Source organism: Monodon monoceros, unplaced genomic scaffold, assembly GCF_005190385.1.
Source record: "Monodon monoceros isolate NGI ecotype Baffin Bay Population unplaced genomic scaffold, NGI_Narwhal_1 Super_Scaffold_3, whole genome shotgun sequence".
In the NCBI taxonomy this organism is placed as follows: Eukaryota; Metazoa; Chordata; class Mammalia; order Artiodactyla; family Monodontidae; genus Monodon; species Monodon monoceros.
This window is the reverse complement of record NW_021703780.1, coordinates 23,220,178-23,238,693: the sequence shown is the minus strand read 5'-3', so window position 1 is coordinate 23,238,693 and position 18,516 is coordinate 23,220,178. Positions and strand designations below refer to the sequence as shown.

Here is an 18,516-nt window from a genome sequence, read left to right as displayed (position 1 = left end):
AATTAATCGCAAACGTGGTCCCGAGAGCCTGGAGACGGGGAGGAACCTCTCTGAAGGAAAGCTTTAGCGCCGCCTTCAGCCTGGTTCTGTGACGTCGGCTAAGGAAACAGGTGATTGAAGATGTGCCTCCGGTTATTTTTCCCCTCAGGACCCAGTACTGGGGTGTTTATTTTATTGCTCTCGAATTTTAAAGGGACGCAGTCGCGGGGAGCGTTTCTCCTGAAAAATCGTACTAACCTTACTGAGTACTAATTTCTTTGGACGAGAGAACTACTGCTTCCTCCGTTCCTGAGTTGATATTTTTCTTTAGCTGCCGGGCAGTGGTTAGAAACAAAGCGAAACATTCTGGGAGTTACAGTTCTAGCGCTCCTTGGACCTCGCGGTCTAAGCAAGGGCTCTCTGCAGAGCCCCTCCTGGCTCGCGTGCTGTGGGGGCTGTTCTGGGCCGTTGGAAGGGGTGAGTCGACTTCTTACGGTGCAGGAAGTGGAGAGGGTGAAGGCGGAGGAGGAACATCTAGTCCTTAGGCACGATAGGAAACAGGGATGAAGTAGGACACTTGGGAAGGGGCTCAGGACCTTGGAGGTGGCGGAGCAGAAGAGGTTGGGACTCCTTCCTCTTTAGATGCCTGCCAGATGAGGGAGGTTAGCATTAGTCAAGGGAGCAACCTTGGGTAGGATTTCAGTAAGACTTGGTCGAGTTGGGCTTTCAGTTGCGGACCCCCTTCCACCTTGTCCCCCGCCTCCCATGGACCAACTCTACTTCATCATCGTCATCCCTTAGGTGGACAGCTGACATTCCCCTGAACTTTTATAAAGCATGAGGACAAGTATTTTTTAAATCTTGCTATTTTAATTCATCTGTAACCTACCATCTAAAAGCATAGAATCTGGGCTTCCCTGATGGCGCAGTGGTTAAGAATCCGCCTGCCAATGCAGGGCACACGGGTTCGAGCCCTTGTGGGGGAAGATCCCACATGCCGTGGAGCGACTAAGCCCGTGTGCCACAACTACTGAAGCCTGCATGCTTAGAGCCCGTGCTCCGCAACAAGAGAAGCCACCGCCATGAGAAGCCCACACACCACATTAAAGAGTAGCCCCCCGCTCGCCGCAACTAGAGAAAGCTCGCGTGCAGCAATTAAGACCCAATGCAGCCAAAAATAAATATAAAATCTTTTTTAAAAAATATTTATTTATTTATTTATGGCTGAGTTGGGTCTTCGTTGCTGTGTGCGGGCTTTCTCTAGTTGCAGCAAGCAGGGGCTACTCTTCGTTGTGGTGCCTTCTCTTGTTGCAGAGCACAGGCTCTAGGCGCGCCGGCTTCAGTAGTTGTGGCGCTTGGGCGTAGCTGCTCCGCGGCATGTGGGATCTTCCCAGACCAGGGATCCAATCCGTATCCCCTGCATTGGCAAGTGGATTCTTAACCACTGCACCACCAGGGAAGTCCCTAAAGTATAGAATCTTGTTGTCCTGAAGGGACAGCTTCTAAATGAATTTCCTAGTTCGCTTTCAGTCCATCCAACCCCGCTCAACCTGATAGTTGTGCTAAGCTCCTTACATATAAAAGTTTTGGAGCCATCACTATTTTCTCCTTTGAAAGAGACAAGCTGTGATCTCTCCTAGAGAGAGGCTTTGATCTACTTCTCTGTGCAATAATGGAAACACTCACAGTAGTGAGGGGATTAAAACTCTTTGAGCAAGCTACTGGAGAGTGACAAGCCTCATAATAATTTGTCCTACAAGGAGAGGTCTGTTGCTGAGCCTGTGATGGTAGGCAAGTTTTTATTCTCTCTTCTCTGTGTGTCTTTCTCCTTTGAAAATGGAAATTGAAATCAGCCGTCTTTTCTCGCCAACTTTCCCTTTAAAGTTTGACAAAATTCAGTGAAGATCCACCATGAGTTGAATACTGTCCTAATGCAGTAAAGGAACTAAGCATTATAAGGCATGGCCCTTTCCCAACAAAAGCTCACAATCTGTTCAGTTTGTATTTATTAAGCACCTATGTCAGTCTTGGAGCTGAAGTTGGGGCTGCAAAGCTGAAAACTATGGTCTCTGACCTTAAGGAGTACAAATGAATAATTAGAATGCAATGAAAGTACACTTATAGGACAAAATGTGAGAGCCCAGGATAGGCATATAAAACAAATAGGCCTGTATACTACAAAGAGGACTGGTAAATGTTTTAATAAAAAGATACAGTGTCATGGGGAATGTAAGAGAGAAAGATACTCAGATATTATGTGATGAGGATAATCACCAATCAACAAATCATTAATTTTGAGAATTTGGGATTACAGACTCTAATGTTAAGTACTGTGCTAGATACTATGTACAGAGAAATAAAAGTAAGGTGGTCATATTTTTAAAATCTCAAAATAGGTATATGTAGTCAGGCAAATAAGAATATGCCCAAGAGGTCAGTGAGATCCAGTATTTGTTATCAGATCCTTTCTGATATGATAGATAGATCATTGTATTTGTAGATTGAAAAATTATAGTTCCAACTCTTTATGAGTCTGAATTTCATCATCAAAATGTTAAAAGTGATATATGGATGCAGATAGCACAGTGGAAACCATGATTGATTTTCAAATGAGTTGTAGAAATAAAAAATGTTGTGTTCATATTCATAGCGTGGCAAAAATCACTGTTACATAGAGTAGACTGGAAAGACTTTATAGTCAGGGCTTGACCTGTGGAGGATGGATACCATTTATTTTTTAATTTTTTAAATTTTTATTTTATTTTATTTTTTGGCTGCATTAGGTCTTTGTTGCTGCACGTGGGCTTTCTCTAGTTGTGGTGAGCGGAGCGTTACTCTTTGTTGCAGTGCGCGGGCTTCTCATTGTGGTGCCCTCCTTGTTGCGGAGCACAGGCTCTAGGCACATGGGCTTCAGTAGTTGTGGCAGTGGGCTCAGTATTTGTGGCTCATGGACTCTAGAGCGCAGGCTCAGTAGTTGTGGCACATGGGCTTAGTTGCTCCGTGGCATGTGGAATCTTCCCGGGCCAGGGCTCGAACCCATGTCCCCTGCATTGGCAGGCGGATTCTTAACCACTGTGCCACCAGGGAAACCCCAACTGCCATTTATTGAGAACTTACTGTATATCAAGCATTTTGCCAGGCTCTTTAATCTAATTCTCATTTGTTCTTTATAACTCCAAGAGGCAAATTTTGGTCTTATATCTCCATTTTGTAGATGAGGAAGCTGATTTAGAGAGAGATTAAGTTACTTGCCCTGAGTCACACACTGGGAAGTGGTGGAATTAGGATTCAAGCATAGCCCTGTAAGGCTTCAAAGCCCATGCTCTAAACCATAAATGGTGTAAATAAAGGCATAGAGATGAGATGCCAGGCATCCTCAGTGGCTTAAATACGACCTCACAGTGAGCTCAGATTAGACCAGGGATGACACACAAAAAGTTGGTAGTCTTCACTTGTGTTGCCATCAGGCTGTCCCTATAAATAAACCCAGAGTAACCACAGAGTCTCATCCCAAACGGATCAACAGGGAATGGTTTCATAATGGATTTAGGGTGAAGGATGATTGGCAGAATAAGGCAGGCAAGCAGAGGGGTGGGCGATCAAATAAGAACAGAATTTCAGAACGAAAGATTATAGGGCAGAGATGCTGTATGTGGTGATAGAGGCAGAGAGGGCCCGGATCAAGAAACTGCACAAAGAGAATGAACTGATAACACTGAAGTCTAGAATTATCTCAGAAGACAAAGGAGGCAGTGGGACTGAGCAATCTGTCATAGATGTGCTTGGGCAAAGCTTCACCAAGGAGCCTGTCTCTTCCCTTGCCCAGTCCCTGGTACAAGATTCAGAATGGTTCATGTTGAGTCCACAGGAGAAGTATGCTTTAAGTTTATATGAAAGGATTATGGTTGGTCCTCTACATCTGAGGGTTCCCCATCTGCAGATTCAACTAACTGTGGGTGGAAAATATTTGAAAAAAAAAAAAATTCCCGAAAGTTCCCAAAAGTAAAACTTGAATTTGCCACTTACTGGCAACTATTTACATAGTGTTTACATTGTATTTACAACTATTTACATAATATTTACATTGTAATAGGTATTACAAGTAATTGAGAGATAATTTAAGGTGTACAGGAGAATGTGCCCAGGTTGTATGCAAATGCTGTGCCATTTTATATAAGGGACTAGGGCATGGATTTTGGTATCTGGGGTGGGGGTGGTGAGTCCTGGAACCAAGGGACCTTGCGGGGGGGGGGGTGTCCGTGGATACCGAGGGATGACTGTATGTGCTCTTATTTATATGTTCTTATTAAAAGAGCATTCATTATTCATTACCATAGGAATGTAGTGGTTTCCCATTGGAAATGGCCCTGCTGTAGTCCTACCTATTACCAGGTTTTTTCTTTCTGAGGGAAGCACCCTTGACCATGACCAAAACAATTGGGTTTTTTGGTTTAGTCAGTATGAGAGCAGATTTTTTCTGACATCTCCCGCCTTCTAATCTACCTTTGCTTTTTTGTCTTACAGATTGTCCTGGGCTAAAGTATCTAAAGACCCTAGGATTGCTGCAGGTCAACAGTCCCCACTGGAGAAAAAAATCTTGGTAAATAAATTATCTTAACATCATACAGTTTGAAATGACTAGGAGAAGGAAAGTTAAGTTTAAAATCCTTCTGTCCAAGTGACACTTTCCAGTAGTGTGTCCACAGTGGCAAATGTTTTCCAGTTAAATCTTTACTTGCAAAACAAAGTATTATTTTTAAAACTCCCAACCCTATGTTTTTAAAAAACTAATTACTGATTTTGGTGGTGAGAACTCCAACTTTCAGAGCTCACAAGCTCACCTAGGAATGATGGAAGTAAAATCACTATTGCTCCGAAATTAATGAAAGACCATGGTCATTTCTTGGTGTCAATAGTGAGCGTAAGCTCCTGTTTAAATATGTTCAAAGTAAAAACATGGTCATATTATAAAATTCTGTACCTCACTTTGACAGAATCTAGGTGGCGTGCATACAACAGCAGCAAGACAACTGATAATTCAAAAATATCAGGAGGAGTATGAAACACTCAGTAGAGAGCAAGGTCTTTCTCTTGACTACCGGCTTGCCAAAGCGGAGCCTTATTATAATAAAAGAATAATGGAAATGATGAAAGAACAAGAGACAGGCAATGAAATCAAGAAGAGATTGGAGGGGAAAACAACCCAAAGCATAGAAGGACAAAAACGATATTATTTGGTACCTGAGAGAGAAGTGAAACGTGTAGAAATGCACATACATCGAGCTGAACAGGTCGGAGAGTTTAAGAATAAAACATTTAGACAATTACCACCATGCCCTAGTGAAATAAAATTGCCCAAAATTGTGCCAGAAGTACATGGCATCCATGATGCACAGAGAAGAAAGCAGGTAAATGAGAGGGAACAGATGCAAATTAAAGCTCACCAGGAACGCATGATTCGAGGAAGGGAACTTGTACAGCAAAAACTCAAGGAAGGAGTCTTGAGAAAAGACCAGAGCCAGCCTCCTATACGTGAGAAGCATGAGAGTGTAAAGAAAGAGATAAAAGAGTATGAAAGCGTTATTGCATATCCACTCTTCCAGCCATGCAGTAGCAGTCGGATTAAAGTGAATATTCTTATGGAAAAGTCTCAGAATAGAGAAGACAGTACAATTATCAAGCCATATCAAAGAAGATTCTTAACTATACCACCCTTTTTGAGAAGTCAAATAGGAAAAATAAAAGATTCAGTGATTTCATGGTAAAGTCATGTCTCCTAAATTAACCTTTTTTTTTTTTTTTTTTTTTTGCGGTACGTGGGCCTCTCGCTGTTGTGGCCTCTCCCATTGTGGAGCACAGGCTCCGGTCGCGCAGGCTCAGCGGCCATGGCTCACAGGCCCAGCCGCTCTGCGGCATGTGGGATCTTGCCAGACCAGGGCACGAACCCGTGTCCCCTGCATCAGCAGGCGGACTCTCAACCACTGCGCCACCAGGGAAGCCCTTCTTTTGTTTTTTTTTTAATGCTAGTTCTCTTCTACAGGGTTCAGTGACTTTTCCCATTTATATCTGATACAGAAGTGTCAGATAGTTCTGGACTTTAAAACTAGCTTGGCTATTTTTAGTTGCCTTGTGTTTGTTCAAGTTGCTTATCCTTTTTGATGCTCATTCCTAATCTGTAGAGTGGGAAAATAATAGTTCATAGCATTTATAGGAGAATTTCATTTTTGTGAAGCATTAGCATATATTAGATGTTTCATAAATGCTGGGTTTCCCAGTTGGAAAGACCTGGGTTGGACAAAGATGATGAATAAGGAGTTGTTCTAATCTGCCTCTTCCAGTCCCCCTGCCTGCAACCTCAAAGGTTATCTTGATGAGATTGCTATAGGTCACTATGTGGTCTTTTATTTTCCATTCATACCTTTATCAGGGAACTGCTAACCAGGCCATAAAAGTCTAACTGTACCATACAATTTCTCTGTATGAGAAACTTAAGCTTGAGAACCTCCTATGTACCAGGTATTGTTAGTTACTGAGATGAATAAAGAGATATCCCTGCCCTTGGCTAGTTTACAACTAGTGGCGTAGATCACTCTAAAAACAGATAATAAAATAGGGTTATGATAGAGGTATGCACAGGTATGTACAGAGGAGGGACATGTATGTACAGAGGAGGGACATCTAACCTGGCCTAGGTGAGCAGGGTGAGGAGGAAGGAGGTCAGAGAATGGAGTGTAGTAATCTCTCATGTTACTTCCAGCTCCATATTTTGTCACTTTCAGTCACCCACTTAAGCAAGACCTTCCCAATGTTTGGATTCGCTCATAGGTAACCAAACTCACCTTCTCTCAAATAGATGTCCTCCAAAAGTTGGGAAATTTGGGGTTCAGAATTGGTGAGTAGAGAATCAGAGAAACTGAAACTGGATGACCTAAGGAATATTATACTTAAGTTGTGATAATCCTTTGCCCACCCTTCTGTATTAACAGGACACCCTTTACCCAGGATATTGCTAGATCAGCACTGTCCCATAGACCTTTATGCGATAATATAACTGTTCTATAGGTTTGCTCTTCAATACAGTAGCCATTTCCCACATGTGGCTACTGAGCATTTGAAATGTGGCTGGTACACCTGAGGAACTGAATTTTTAATTTTACTTAATTTGAATTAATTTTAAATTGCTACATGTGGCAAGTGACTGCTGTATTGTATAGCATGGCACTAGATAAATATAACTCCTGTGTTCTAGACTTCAACCCCACCATCTGTTTTCTGTCTTTGACAATATTTGCAGGTATAATAGATCACTGCTCACTTACATTAGTATAAGTTTAGTTTCCTTTATATTTGAGATGCTCCTTAATCCCATGAAGAGATTCAAAAAGCACTGTAGGCAAATTCTGTGTGGAAATGAGGTGGCTGAAGTTGCTTAAATTGGGTTCAGAAACTAGCCCTCCCTTTGCTCCTTCTGGAATTTGACCAGGACACATACGAAAATCTCATTCCTACCCACCTGATTTGCCTCATGCAGACTTTTTTGTCCTATCTTTTTTGTCTTCCATCGTCATGTTGCAGCTTTAGATTTTGTACCTTGCAAAGATGTGGTTCCTCAGGATGCAGAGGCAAAAGACTTAGAAATTCAAATCAATAGGGTAATGATACAGCCTTTGAGTTGAGTGGGATTGAAAAGTAACCTAATATATAACTGTTGGTAATTGTTTACCATGAAGATATTCACTGCTGGACCATCCTTTTGACCTATAAATGTACTCAAATCTCTCCCATCTAAATAAGCTACTATGTGGGAATTCCCTGATGGTCCAGTGGTTAAGACTCTTTGCTCTCACTGCTGAGGACCCAGGTTCAATCCCTGGTCAGGGAAAAATCCCACAAACTGAGCAGTGCAGCCAAAAAAATTTTAAAAAAGAATAAATAAGCTACTATGCTCTTTCTTTGCACTCCTTTAAAGCCAAGTCCCTTAGAAAGTCTATACCAGCTCCCTGCATTCTAGTTTCAGTGCCCGTCAATCCACCAAATTCCTTTTTACGGAGTCATCAGCAAAGAGCTCCGTGTGGCTAAATCCAATGGACAGTTAAGGGTGGAACGAAAAGGAGAAGGTGCCAACAACAGGCAGAAGACCTGATAGGCATTTGGCAGCAAGAGGGATCAACAATTCAAGCGTAAGAACGCATGACACAGAAAACAAGAGGCCAAGGAAGAGTAACAGTCCTTAGAAGTTGGAGATCAGTCAAGGGAACCAATGGAACCCATTTAAGGAACTGGAGTAGGGTACCAAAGGAATAAGATAAACAAACAGTTATAAGACTCAGGATAAAACACAAGAATAGGAATAGAAGCACTGACAAATCCAGGACGTAGAACTATTGAATTGGGTTCCACTAGGGATGGGACAAGTCTGAGTCTTAGGCTGAGTTGAACCAATAGTGGAGGGTTAAGAAAGTCCAAAATAGAAACAGAGCTTATCAGGTCACAGGGGCAGGAGACAAAGCAGATAATTACTATAACCCTCATACTGAGTCAGTTACATGAGATAAGAATTTGAACTCATTAAAGCATGCCTGATATTATCTTTAACCATGGAAGTCATAGCGGCTTGAAAATTGAGCCTCAGGATATAAGGTGTACAAGGTTGGTGTGTTGTTTTAAATAGAACTAATTATAAAGTCTTTCATTGGAGTAGCACTACAAATTACAGTAAGGTTGAACAGGAGTACATTTTATCCTTCAAGGGGGATGGTAAGCAGATCAGCAAGGCCATTTAGCATAGGCAAATAAAAGGCAAACCATTGCTGTGTTTTCTGGGAGGCCAAACACATGGCACAGATTAGTTTCAAGGGGCACAATGGTATAGATGGAGAAGGCTGGGCTAGAATAACAGCACTGTACCCTACAGTGTCAACAGTGGTGAGGCACCACTGATAGCCCTTGAGGGGCTCAAAGAGCCAATGAAGTCCATCTGCCAGGAGCACATGAGGACAATGGCCCTTGCTACGTGGCCTCCCTCATCGTAAGACAAGTCAACTTTTGGCAGTAATTGCAAGTCCAAATCAGAAACTGAGTCCTTTACTTTGTGCCCAGTCTATGATGGTGAATGTCTTGCCATGTCTAGTATGATGATCGACTCAGGCAGCAGTGGGGACTGTCTTCACAAAACATGTTTCCATCAGCAGCTTGATTCCAGTCAATTCTGTCAGCAACCAGGCTCTTCTTGTGGGCATTCACCTGAGTGACTCAGATGGTTAGATAAGCAGTTATGGTTTATTTCCACAGTTTGCAGCTCCAGAGACAGATGTCTCACCAGTCTAGTTTTTCAAGTGGCATACCACGTAGGTAGGCAACAGCACAAGAGTCAGTAAAATTATAGGAAGGTTGATCAAAGAGGTTATTGGCGAGAGCTATGAAATGGCCTTGTGTTCTGCCCACCAAGAGGAGCGACAGCATCCATTTTTGGCTCTGCATCACTGGCAATGAGGTTGAATGGCTGCATCAGCCAGGGACAGCGCTGGGTTTCAGCCTAGCCGAACCACAGTGAACCAGGGCCAGGCATTTAGGGGAATCTCTGTGAACTGAGAGCCCCATGGAACCAGCAGCTTTGCTTCAGTTGGCAGAGTAGGGGATAAAGTTTTTCCTAGAGGGATATCTGCCACTTTTCCATGTAAAGTAGAGATGTTGAAGCCAGGCCACATCCTTAAATATACCATTTCCAAATGAGGATTATTGGGTCCTTCCCACTTTGTTAGAAGTTGAGTCCAAGTTGACCTACCCCCAAATGTGAGCATTAAGCTAGAGTGTCAGAAGGCCTCCATGGGTCAGGTGTTTAGTTTCGATAGGAGCCCAGTAGCAAGCTGATGCTGCTTTTCAAGATGAGTGTACCCAGTAACCATGTTAGGAAGGTGGCAGGTCCAGAACCCTAAGGGGTGCCACTGAGCACAGGCTGCCTCCATCACCATCTCCACCAGACTACTGTCTCCATCTGACCCTGTGGGAGCCTCCTCAGCCCACCCACATGAATGGTCTGTCCACAAGGGCAGATCACAGGGTCAGGTACCTTGGGAACACTAAGAGATTAAAACCTGCATCTGCCAGCCATCCAGTACTAACCATGGATCCAAGACTCCAGTGTACAGACTTGAAAGCAGGGGGTCTGGTTTCCTGTCCCAGTACAGCCAGATGTGGGCTTTGGCAAGGCTCAACATCTTTGAGCCTGTTTCCTCATCTGTGAAGACAGAATAACAAATTCCTACCTCACAAGATGTTTGTGAGGATTTAATGGAGGCTATGTTTACAAGGTTTTTTTTTTGTAAATTGCAAAACCCCGTGCCAATGTGAAATATAAAATATGATCATAGGGGCTTCCCTGGTGGCGCAGTGGTTGAGAGTCTTCCTGCCGATGCAGGGGACACGGGTTCGTGCCCCGGTCTGGGAAGATCCCACATGCCGCGGAGCAGCTGGGCCCGTGAGCCATGGCCACTGAGCCTGCGGGTCCGGAGCCTGTGCTCCGCAACGGGAGAGGCCACAACAGTGAGAGGCCCGCGTACCGCAAAAAAAAAAAAAAAAAAAAAAGTATGATCATGATACAAAATGGTATATGGTAAATGCTAATTAAGTGGAAAGGAAATAAATGTGATTTCCGTTGAGCTGATTTAAAAAAAAAAAAAAGGCATTACTGACAAAGGTCAAACTGGGTTTGGGTAAGTGGCCAAGGTAAGTAGAACTTGACCTGAACATATCCTCTCTGCTCCCCTACCTCTGTCTGCTGTCACCATTTAAGTTGCAGTGGTTTGCCTTCACTTTTCTTTCTTTCCCTCTTTTTTAAATTAATTTATTTTATTTTATTTATTTATGGCTGCATTCGGTCTTCCTTGCTGCTTACAAGCTTTCTCTAGTTGCAGCAAGCAGGGGCTTCTCTTCCTTGTGGTGCCTTCTCTTGTTGCAGAGCACGGGCTCTAGGCGCGCGGGCTTCAATAGTTGTGGCGCACAGGCTCAGTAGCTGTGGCTCACGGGCTCAGTAGTTGTGGCTCGCAGGCTCTAGAGCGCAGTCTCAGTAGTCGTGGCCCCCGGGCTTAGTTGTTCCGTGGCATGTGGGATCTTCCTGGACCACAGCTCGAACCCCTGTGCCCTGCATTGGCAGGCGGATTCTTAACCACTGTGCCACCAGCGTAGTCCTGCCTTTGCTTTTTTTTTTTTTGCGGTACGCGGGTCTCTCACCGTTGTGGCCTCTCCCGTTGTGGAGCACAGGCTCCGGACGCGCAGGCTCAGCGGCCATGGCTCACGGGCCCAGCCGCTCCGCGGCATGTGGGATCTTCCCGGACCGGGGCACGAACCCGCGACCCCTGCATCGGCAGGCGGACTCTCAACCACTGCGCCACCAGAAACCCCTGCTTTGCTTTTTTAAGGTGCTTTGTGCCTCCAAGTCTGTTTCTGGGAGCGCGTAAAGGTCTCATTTTTCTCCTTTGGGCTCTAGGTGATGGTGGTTGGTGATTATGTGTTTTAATCAGAGGTTATTTAATCCCTTTAACCCCCCAAGACTAAATTAAGACTGGGAACGAGATCCGAGCGCTAGGTGGGACCAGCGGCTGCAATTGGTAGGAGGAATGGGCTAGTGGGGCGGGGCGAGTCCTCTTCCTTTTAAGCTTCCTAGACTATGAACTCTTGACCTTGGCGGGCCCACAAGCTTAACCTGGCAGGGTGCACGGTGGCCTTGCGGAAACCGGCGAGGAGAGCGAGGCCGGTGCCAGGCACTGGTGGGGCCGGGACGGGGTCTAGGGCAGCCGGAAAACGTGCGCTGGAGTGGAGCGGGCTCGCCGCTGGCCCCTCGGAAACCCTACGTCCCAAAGTCCCGGTCCTCGGCAGTGGCGGGTGAGTAGGACAGAGGGTAGTTGAGCTCGCGGTGGTGGAAGTTAGTGAAGGGTCTTTGTCCCGCAACCTTCCGCCTCTGACCTCGGCAGGCGAGGGGAGCATTGCGCCCCGCATCTTGGGGGAGCTTCCAACCCCTGGGGCCCATGGGGAAACCTGGGTTAGGGTATGGCCCAGGGCGCCGACCACTCCGGCCGCGTGGGGGACTCGGCGAAGAGGACGGGCTCCTGGCACGTGCTGAAAAAGTCGGGATCCCAGCAACGAAGTTTCGGGGCAGACAGGCATCGAGCAGTGCCGTCCCAGTCAACGGGACCAGTTCAGCGCACAGAAACCCCAACCAGTGGGTATTAACGAGCGTGCCACGCAGTGGTGAGCGGAACTCTCCGTCCCTGCCCGCGGGAGCCCCCGAGACCGGAGTGTGGGGCTGGGCGCGCAGTGACGGGAGGTACGCCCTGTGGGCTCGCGATCTGGTCCGGCAGAGCTGGGCAGGAGCTGCAAAGGGTCCTTGAGGACAGAGCAGAGACCCGAAGACCGGGTGAGAAGGGCTAATGCCCGAGGGTCTTTTTGCTTGGCCGAAAGGCAGAAAACAATAGTGGCTGGAACACCACGGTGGGGGGAGGCGAGGGCGGACCCCACGAAGCCTGGCAGGTGTGGTGGGGATTTCGGTCGTTCTCAGAATTGCTATGGGAAACCATGGACGGGTTTGGGGTTAGAGAGAGATTGGGTGGACTCAGAGAACTGGAAAATGGCGACACATTCCCTCGAGGGATTTACATTCTGGAAGGGCAGGGACGGCAGATAAACCGGTCTGCGCCGAAAGTCTGTTGAGTTATATCCAGCCACTTTCCATCGCGGCCCAGCCGGCTTGAGCTCTGGGGCGTGTGGATGTAGAAAGTACTATCGAGATAAAAGTGCCAGAGGCAGGCAGCAGCTGCCAGAAATTTCAGTCTCCATAGTCATGCTCCCTTCCCAAACCAGAGAACCAGCTTAGAATCTGGACCGAGGGCCTCAGGCTACCACGTGCAGCAAATGCTTTTTGAGAATGACTGACAGGGGTGGGTCTTTCCTGCGGGAGAACGGGAAAGCCAGGACCTTGAGGATACTATTACTGAGACTGTTTTGAAGTGTTACTTTCATTGTGTTTGGCTGGAGAGTAGGAGAATAATCTAGACCTGCCCCTCTCACGCAATGATTGTGGATGGTCTTGAAAGAAAGGAAAGGAGGGAGGGAAGGAGGGACTCAACTTCACCTCCCAGGAATGCACCTTTCCTGTCAGCTTTCTTTTTAGCTATCCCACTAACTCCATTGTTGAATGCCCTTTTCCTTGCTGGCATTTTCAATTCTACCACCTTTCAAAGAAGTGAAAGGAAGAAAGTCAACAGGTTTTTATGTCTTCATTCTTTTCATTCCATCTGGAGGGAGGAGAAGCGGGGTGAGCAGCTGTCAGTAGGAGGAGGTGGGAGTTCAGCCACGTGTGGGCAGAGCAGGAACTTCCTGGGCTGGGCAGGCAGCCCAGCGCCGGGCTCCTTGGGAGCCCTGCAGAAGCGTTTGCTGTTGGGTTGTTACCATTATCATTCTTTTTTTTTTTTGGCCATGCCTCAAGGCATGTGGGATCTTAGTTCCTGGACCAGGGATCAAACGTATGCCCCCTGCAGTGAGAGCTAAGACTCTTAACCACTGGACCACCAGGGAAGTTCCTCCATTATCATTCTTTACAAGTATCTGTATGTATTAAAAATCCACAGAATCGTATATTTTTGGGTCCTGGATGGGATCTTAGAGAGTCTCCTTTAATCTTACTTTCCAGTAAAACCAGATCAGAATGAAGAAACTTGTATAAGGTGGTTTGTGACAGATCCAGGGCTGGTTACCTCAGGCACATGCTTTCTTTCCAGGATACCGTAATGTTGCTCTAGAGAGGGCTTTGGGACAGTGGAAATCATGTCCTCAGTGGTAGAGTCAAGGCTTTGAACACAAACTCTGCTGTGGACCGGGAGTATCCTTGAGCACATTACTTAGCATCTCTACTTTAGGTTCCTTAAAATGGGGTCATTAATTGTTACCTCATGGGGCAGTGCTGAGGGGTTTTAGGTACAAAGCAGGAGTTCAGTAACTCTTGGTGTTCCCTGACCAAATTAGGAAACTGCTGTTCCTCACTCACTCCCCCTCTTGCTGATATGATTTCTCTCTGACCTCAGGTTCCTAGAGGTGGGCACCAGCCAGCGGCTAGAAACAGGGTGAAGCAGAAGGCAGACGACGCCTTCCGAGCCCCAAGCTGGCATTACCGAACAGTGGCTGCTGAGCCGAGGGTGACCAGGTTCCTGAACCCTGTGGCCTAGGCTTGGAGAGAATCAAAGATGCTCTCAGCTGTGAAAGAGGAGAATTTGGACAGCAGGACAAAAAAGGAAGATAGCCCCCTGGAGCAGATACCTTTGCCACTGGAGGCCACATCAAACCCTGGGGCCTTTTCAAAGTCTCTCCATCTGCTCAGTCACTGGGAGGTAGATAGCCCCAGGAAGGAGCCCAGTCAGCCTTGGGGGCCAGACCAGGAGTGGATAAAGCTAGAAAGAGACATTAGGGAAGAGGTGGTGTTTGACCTGCTGAAGCCAATTGAACCTGTACAGAAGCTGCTCCCTCAGGTGGATGAGGAGGCCCTGCAGGAAGCCGTGAAGGGAGAATGCTGGTGGAAGGCATGGGTGAAGGTGAGGAGACCAAGCGAGAGACAGAGGGAGGGGCTGGGTCCTGGACTCCAGGAGCTCTTTCATCCATTATCCTGTCTACAGAACAAATGGAATCTCAAGAGTGTTCCGAGATAAACAGCACTCAGGAGAAGGGGTTTCAAGGACTTTTTTTCAGACTCCACACCACCCTGGCATCCTTCAAGGAGTCCTTGCTGAAATTCATCAGAGTGGCAGCCTTTTTCCTTTGCGTTCTTCCTACTTATATTCAGTATATACCCCTCCTTTCTCCCCCCACATTGTTCTTCCCTCCTCTCCATCCTTCCTTTCCTGTCTGTACATTAAAGTTGCTGGCTTTGTACTTGTCTTTTCCTATTTCTCCCTTCCTTCCATGTTTTTCTTTTTCTCTTAGTTGTCTGAATCTTGAGACTGGATGTCTGTCTGTCTATATACAGACTCTCTGAGTCTCTCCTGTTCTTCCAGAAGCCAGTCACCTCTGAGGATGTGGCAGTGAATTTCAACCAGGAAGAGTGGGAGTGTCTAGATGCCAGTCAGAGGGTCCTCTACCAGGACGTTATGTCAGAGACCTTCAGAAACCTGATGTCTGTGGGTAAGAGGCTGGGGTTCCTCACAAGCCCTCTGTCCCAGGCCTCTGGGACATCTTGTTTCCCTGGGCAGGTAGATCAACTCACAATTAGCTTCACTGATCCTTGGTTCTATACGTTCCAGGTATGCAAGATCTGGGTTACTAGGCTCAGGGTGAAAGAAGAAATGAAAGCTTGCATGAAGGCAAAGATAAGGCTTGTGACATGACGATAATGTTCTCAAAGTATGCAAATCTGCCTGTTCATCCAACTAGTATTTACGGAGTCACTCCTATTATATACCAGGCACTTTGTTAAGAGCTGGCCTTTTGCGTGTCTCCTCCCTGCACCTAAGTGTCCCAGATTATGGCTTTTAAACCAAAGATAAGGAGGAAGGTAGCCTGTTATCCCCATCAGGTGTGAAGGGGCCGAGCCTGGGACTCCAACTCTTCCTCTCCTTCCCACTCCCCAGTCAGAATCTTTCTGTCTAATCCAGACCTGATCGCCAAGTTTGAACAAGAAGAGAAACAGTGGAGAGCAGGTCTCCGTCCCCCAAACGGAGAAGGCCTTCATTCAGGTAAGAATTGCAAAGGAGAGAGGAGGGTGAAAAGGACCCAGGACATGCCTTGGGAGGATGGAAATGACTAAGAGGATCGGGGTGTGCATACCCGTCCCGAGCCTGCATCCTCCCTGCCTGGTCAGACGTGGAGCTGGAAGAACCCTTGACATCATCTGCTCAAGTCCCCTGGCTTCAAGAAGATGAGTATCTAAAGCATTCGGGGCAAATGAATATCTTGTTTCTAGAGATGGAGAGATTCCATGTCAGTTGCTTATGTCAGTGATACCGCCTTGATTAAAAAGTCCTTTCCGGGACTTCCCTGGTGGTCCAGTGGGTAAGACTCCATGCTCCCAATGCAGGGGGCCCGGGTTTGATCCCTGGGTGGGGAGCTAGATCCCACACGTGTGCCACAACTAAAAGATCCCATATGCTGCAACTAAGATCTGGCGCAGCCAAAATAAATAAGTAAATAAATTTTTTTTTTTTTAGAGTCCTTTCCAAAAGAAAAGAAAGGGAAGAGAGATGAGCTTGATGCTGAGTTGGAGCAGGGGAGACTTGTTCTTAAAAGTAGAATAAGGACTTGAGAGAAATTTAAGTCTGAGCTGACCACACTCCTGGTTTGCCAGGACAGTCCTGGTTTGTGCTTCTCATCCTAGCTTGATTGTTAATAGCACCTCCCGTCATTCAAGTGTCCCAATTTGCATGATATATTATGAGGTCACCTGTAGGTATCTGGGGTGTCTGGGAGTATGAACAAAATTGAAAATGAGAGGAATTAACACACATGGTAAATCAACTATACTTCAATTTAAAAAAAAAAATGAAAGGAAATGGATTTCAAGAAATGTGGTTAAAATTTTGATCTCTGATATTTTTGGAAGATTCCAGTTAAATTTTTATTTGCTTTTAATTGGAAAACCCCAAAGTTTATTCTTATCTCTGGCCTCTGAGGTCTAAGAGCGAGCGTGAATGTCAGGTGGGAGAGGGAGGGCAGAAAGAGGGGAAGTAGCTTGGACTGAGAGCTTGTGTTGGGGTTGTCATGGTGAATCTCGCTATTCTTCCTCATTCCCTACAGGAGGCAAGAGAGAGGAACTTCAAGAACAGAGCCAGAGTTTGGGAGATGAGGGAAATAGCGATGACAAGAAGGTCTCCCTTGCTTGCAGAAGAGCAGGCCCATCCTCTGCTCCAGCCGGGTCCCTGGACAGGACACCAGTGTTGCCAGCATCCTGGGCTGGGCCACCCTTTACCTGCCATACCTGTGGCAGGTGCTTCAGCAAGCGCTCCAGCCTCTACAACCACCAGTTTGTTCACAGCTGCGGCCAGTGCGGGAAGTCCTTCCTGAACCCCAAGGACCTCAGCTACCACCGGCGCAAGCACCTTGGGGAGAGGCCCTTCTGCTGCTCGCTCTGTGACAAGACCTACTGTGATGCTTCTGGACTGAGCCGTCACCGCCGTGTCCATCTGGGTTACCGGCCCCACTCGTGTCCCTTCTGTGGGAAGTGCTTTCGGGACCAGTCTGAGCTCAAACGCCACCAGAAGATACACCAAGGCCAGGAGCTGGGGGCTGGAAACCAGAAGCATATCCTGAAGATTCCAGACAACACAGCTGGATTCCAGGGGCTGGCAACTGCAAACAATGCACCAGTGGCCGGGACCCAAGGACCCTCATTTAAAACCACCGGTCCCGAGGCTCAGACCCAGCCATCTATAGACAGGAGCCCGGCACCTGCAACCAAGAACCAGGTAGTCACTGGGAAGGCTCAGCGCCCAGTCGTTACAACTGCAGAGCCTGTGACCAGGACCCAGGCAGCCAACACGAGAACCGCCTGCCTGGATACCAAGTCCAGCTCTCACCCAGGAAAGCCTTCAAGACTCAAGGTCTTCTCTTGCCCTCATTGTCCCTTGACTTTTAGCAAGAAAAGCTGTCTCTCCAGCCACCAGAAGGCCCACTTCACAGAGCAGTCCAACTGCTGCTTCCACTGTGGCAAGTCCTTCGCTTTATTCTCTGGGCTGGTCAGGCACCAGCAGACTCACTGGAAACAGAAGCTCTACTGTTGCCCCATCTGCGACGTCTGCTTTGGGGAGAAAGAGGACCTTCTGGGCCACTGGGGGGGCTACAGGGGCAAGGGGCTCTGCCTGGGCAGTCCCCATAAATGCTGGGCGATCCTGGGTCAGTCGCTTGGCTTCTTTCCCGATGCGCCCACTGTGGCAGGGGAGGAGATGGATCTTTCTCCTGGATCCATACCCTTAGGAGCGGGAAGGAAGGGAGGGGAGAAGGCAGCAGAGGAAAGCAGATAAGGCAGTGAAGGTCTTGGAATGTAAATAAATGGCCTTTCCACCCAAGGTCTTTCTCTGTTTGGTTTTCCTGAGGGCTAATCTCCAGGGTAAGGAGACTGGGGTAGAGGAAGAGAGAGGTGAAGGAATAATGAAGGAAATACAGAAAGGAAAAGGGACAAGAGGTGGCACATGGAAACTTGTAGTATTATTAATTAGCACCCAGCTTGTTTCTTTGTGTCTGACAGACCATCAAGTAGTAGTTGTTGAAGACAACAGTGGACACTCCAATAGATATGAAGATGGGAGAAAAAAGATAAGTGGGGGAGAGAGCGTGAGGGACCCATCTGGGCCAGATGTAGAAGGGAGGCGTTTTAAAGCAGGTGTGTGGCCCAGTTCTCACCCCTTGCTCCCCTGGCACCTCGGTAGGCTGCCTGGGGCAAGATGGAGCTCTGGCCAGTGTTTTGCGGGTTTCTCCCCATCTCCTGTTTTTGGTTAGGGCTCCCCATGTCCTCACTCTGCAGGTCACTTGGTGCTGTCTTGGCTGTTTTGGACTTTTCCTGCT

At 47.0% G+C, this 18,516-nt stretch overlaps 1 protein-coding gene and 1 long non-coding RNA gene across 3 annotated transcripts; both read left to right on the top strand.

The window, feature by feature from the left end:
* Window positions 1-21: 21 nt before the first annotated feature.
* LOC114907843 lies at window positions 22-5,729 on the top strand. The gene is made up of 3 exons (XR_003796793.1): window positions 22-110; window positions 4,504-4,579; window positions 4,974-5,729. It is a non-coding gene; the product is annotated as an uncharacterized LOC114907843 (long non-coding RNA).
* Window positions 5,730-13,169: 7,440 nt separating this feature from the next.
* ZFP57 (ZFP57 zinc finger protein) lies at window positions 13,170-18,485 on the top strand. 2 transcript variants are annotated; one of them, XM_029244340.1, is made up of 4 exons: window positions 13,170-14,558; window positions 15,021-15,144; window positions 15,615-15,695; window positions 16,753-18,485. In XM_029244340.1, the coding sequence occupies exons 1-4, from the start codon at window positions 14,214-14,216 to the stop codon at window positions 17,973-17,975; spliced, it is 1,773 nt and encodes a 590-aa protein (XP_029100173.1). In that variant the 5' UTR covers window positions 13,170-14,213; the 3' UTR covers window positions 17,976-18,485. The 2 variants fall into 2 exon arrangements, with proteins under 2 accessions (XP_029100173.1, XP_029100172.1); XM_029244339.1 differs by having other exon boundaries at window positions 15,018-15,144.
* The last annotated feature ends 31 nt before the right edge of the window (window positions 18,486-18,516 follow it).

Coding starts and splice junctions, on each gene's coding strand:
- ZFP57 (XM_029244339.1), top strand. CDS start 14,214: ATGCTCTCAGCTGTGAAAGAGGAGAATTTGGACAGCAGGACAAAAAAG. Junction 14,559..15,017: donor GGTGGAAGGCATGGGTGAAG/GTGAGGAGACCA, acceptor CTGTTCTTCCAG/AAGCCAGTCACCTCTGAGGA. Junction 15,696..16,752: donor CGGAGAAGGCCTTCATTCAG/GTAAGAATTGCA, acceptor CATTCCCTACAG/GAGGCAAGAGAGAGGAACTT.